This window comes from Gymnoscopelus microlampas (assembly GCF_963454915.1).
Source record: "Gymnoscopelus microlampas genome assembly, chromosome: 21".
NCBI classification, from domain to species: Eukaryota; Metazoa; Chordata; class Actinopteri; order Myctophiformes; family Myctophidae; genus Gymnoscopelus; species Gymnoscopelus microlampas.
In genome coordinates this window covers 10,599,043-10,602,497 of record NC_139958.1, presented here as the reverse complement: position 1 = coordinate 10,602,497, position 3,455 = coordinate 10,599,043, and the positions used below count along the sequence as shown (strand labels likewise).

Here is a 3,455-nt window from a genome sequence, read left to right as displayed (position 1 = left end):
TTGTAGTCATGTTGATTTCATGTCATTTGAAAAGACATTTTCACCATTTGTACAATGACAATTTAGGACGGAGGAAGACCGATTAGGTTGAAACGTGTCCGTTGCTCTGTCTGGGAGAAACATAATGAATCTAGAGTGTTGTGTATTGTGTGTGACGTCAGACCAGAGGTTGGTCATCATATATAAGGTGCAGGGTGAGCATTTCTTTAGAATTTAAATTAGGCCAGGATAAACTGACATTACTACATCCTCGTCCTCTGGTATCATCGGGCTTGGGAGAAACAAAATGAGCACTGGGCAAACTCGGGAAGGTCCTGGCTACATCACCTGGTGGGGCTTTAGCCCTGCACGAGACCTACTGATTACAGGTCCTGTGAGACAGGAGGGGACGGTCAATATTTTGCTGGTTGGCAGTGCAGATCCGCGTCACATTCTGAAGACCATTGCCGGTTTGAGGGACACAGATAGCCTCCATATATGGGCATTAGAAAACAGTATGGAGGTGGTGGCCCGACAATTGCTGCTCCTCTATTTGGCTCTGATACCTAAAGAAGGCATGGGACTTCATGAGAAGGCTGAGATTTTCCTGGAGGTGTTTGGGAACGTCGAGATCCGCAGCCAGACCGAGGAGACGCTGAGGCACGTTGCATCGCAGCTCTCTTTGTCTGTCACTGATATGCTGGAAACGGCCACGCATTCCTGTCTTGACACAACTCAGCTCAAGTATAAGGAACGCGATGAGCTGGTCAGGATATTCAAGCTGTGGATCCGGACTCCACCATCATCCTCAGCTTATGGGTGCGGGGCTCCGGTCTCCATAACCAAGGCCTGGGACGGCCGAGTCCGGAAGTACCTGGGAAAGCGCTATGACTCCAGGATGGGGAGCTTTGACTGGGACCTCAGCATTAAGTTGCATCAGGAAGGGTGCAGCGTAATTGACAAACGGCAATACATTCAGTGGAGGGAAAAGGGCTTGGCATTTGAGATGAGGGAAGGAATCTACCAAATAGCCAATCCAACCTTGCTCTCCACACGTGTATTCAGTAATAGGGGTGACAAAGTGGCCGCTAGGGGCTATTGGGGAGATATTGTGTCTAGCCCTTACCTGTCATTTGGCATCGAGACTGATGACAAGAATCTATTAGTGAAGCAGGATGGGAAACATCTCAAGACAGCCCAGGATATTGCCTTTGCAAATTTACAGATGTTCTTCCGGTCCCTGTCCTGTAGAGGGAGTCACTCCACCACTTCCCATCCAGATACAGGGAGAAAGGAGTCATTGCAGCTGCCAGAGGCTCAGCACAAAGCTATCAACATTCATGATTTGATGCATGTGAATGGGGTCTCGGTGACATTCTTGCCTTTGGATTCTCTCTCCAAACTGCCAGGGAAGCAAGAATACTCCCAGTTCTTCAATACAATCTACTTTGCTGCCGGCATGGTGCACCAGCTGGACCCTACGTTGAGACAGACTGCAGCACCGGGAGCGGCGCTTGTTGTGGAGCCGGCCAATTACCTACTGGACCTGACTCGAGAACAAGTGGCGGGTTTTGCAGAGAGAGTAGTGGACATGGCTAAAGATGCTGGATTTGCACCAAGGCAAGAGGGGGAGTGTGAAGACATCCATGCCGTCTTCACACTCCAGTCTGAGTAAAGCGGGCGGAATCCTGCACAGCTCTAAAGCAGTGGTTTTCAACCTTTTTCATGCCAAGGACCCCTAAATTGATATTCATTTGGCCGCGGACCCCCATCTGAAAATGTTTTGTGCCAGGGACCCCCAGAAGCAAAGATTTGAGTTAAAAAAGTTTCCTTTAAAAAATAAATATATTCACACATTTTCAAGATTTTTCAGAAATAGCAGATCTACAAGCTCATAGCTCATCGTGATGCTATGTTAAAGGTAGGGTAAGTGATTTTTTTTGGTTAAAATAAGTGTTAAATAGCTCTATATTCTGATAGTACTCATTGCTATAGAGTGTTTGTTCAGTAAATGGAGTGTCCTTGTCTCTCCAGCTCTTTATAAAACAGAAAATGCATTTTCGTTTCAGTTTCATTTCCAATTTTATCCAATCAGGATAGAGAACTCAATCAGGATATAGATTAAACAAGTGAAATTGGAAGTGATGACACTAAGAAATGAGCAGGCAAAATTGGAACTGGAACACTATAAAAATGAAGCTTAAAAATGGGTACTTTCTCCTGATTGGCTGAGATTTTGACACCTACCGGAAAATGTATTTTGTGTTTATTAAAGAGCTGGAGAGACGGGGAGACTCCTGTTACTGAACAAACACTCTATAGCAATGATTACTATATCAGAATATAGTGCTTTAACCTTTTAACAAAATACTTTTTGTTTTAACCCCAAAATATCACTTACCCTACCTTTAACTAATTTTGCTGGGGACCCCCTGGTACCCCCGTACCCCCCCCCCCCAAGGACCACTGGTGGTCCCCGGAACACTGGTTGCGAACCACTGCTCTAAAGATATTGTCATCTCACATCATAGCACCTCCAAAGCAGCCAGGGTCATTCTAAGACAATATATATATTATTATATGGTAATTAGGGCCAGAGATAAAAGAAAAAAAAAAAAGAACTATTTGTAGGCTACAATGCAGCCTACTCGTCGTTAGCTGTTATCTAATGAGAGCTCTTCTGTTTTTTCCCCTTTTCCTTTTTATTGCACACGAATGCTAGTCTTGTCTATGCCTCCATTGTTTGTATTTTGGGCTAACTGATCTCCCGCAGCCCCTGAATGTGGTTCAGACACAGGTGGGGTACTGGGTTCTCCAGCACACCCCTTATTCTACTACCCCTCCTGCAAGTCCCAGAGAGGACTTAATATTCTTCTTACCTTCCCTCAGAGCTTTTTAGTGCCCCCAGGGGCAGGTACATGTTTTTTGTTTTGCTGGTTTCTTTGGTTCCTATTTGTGAGGACTGATTTTATTGTTTGAATAGCTACCGTACATGTATATTAGTCATCTGGGTTTATGTATACTTACCTTGATTTATCCTGCGTTTTCGCATACCTGCCTATTACACCTACAGTACACATACCTGTACCTGTTTAGTCCCTTCCTGTGAGCTGCTAGATACATCTGTTATTGTGTATATTATGTCACCTTCATTGTCATATCAGTTACTACTTCAGTCATTACTTTAACGATAACTCATATTCTTTTATCATTCATTTGTTTGATGATAATGCCAACTGATATTATGTGGAATTTACACATGCTTTTATTTTCTTCTTTCTTAGTTTGACACCGCTTCTATTAATCTGTCAAGTTCAGCTCCTGTCTTGCCTGTTTTTTTTAGGAGTGTTTAACCTGTTGCATTGCCAGTAGTCACATACGTAAACGTGTGGTGAGGGCAGAAGACCACTCATCTTGTTGGGAAACCGGATTTCAAAAGTTTTCAAAGGAACTGGGAGTACAGCTCCAACAAGCAT

The 3,455-nt window shown here is 44.1% G+C and overlaps 1 protein-coding gene across 1 annotated transcript; it reads left to right on the top strand.

Moving 5' to 3' along the window:
- Positions 1 to 286: 286 nt before the first annotated feature.
- On the top strand, positions 287 to 1,654 carry LOC311037242 (dynein axonemal assembly factor 3-like; the record flags this gene model as incomplete). Its single annotated transcript, XM_084046367.1, has 1 exon — positions 287 to 1,654. One exon carries the CDS (start codon positions 287 to 289, stop codon positions 1,652 to 1,654), a length of 1,368 nt encoding a protein of 455 aa, XP_083902493.1.
- Between the last annotated feature and the right edge of the window lie 1,801 nt (positions 1,655 to 3,455).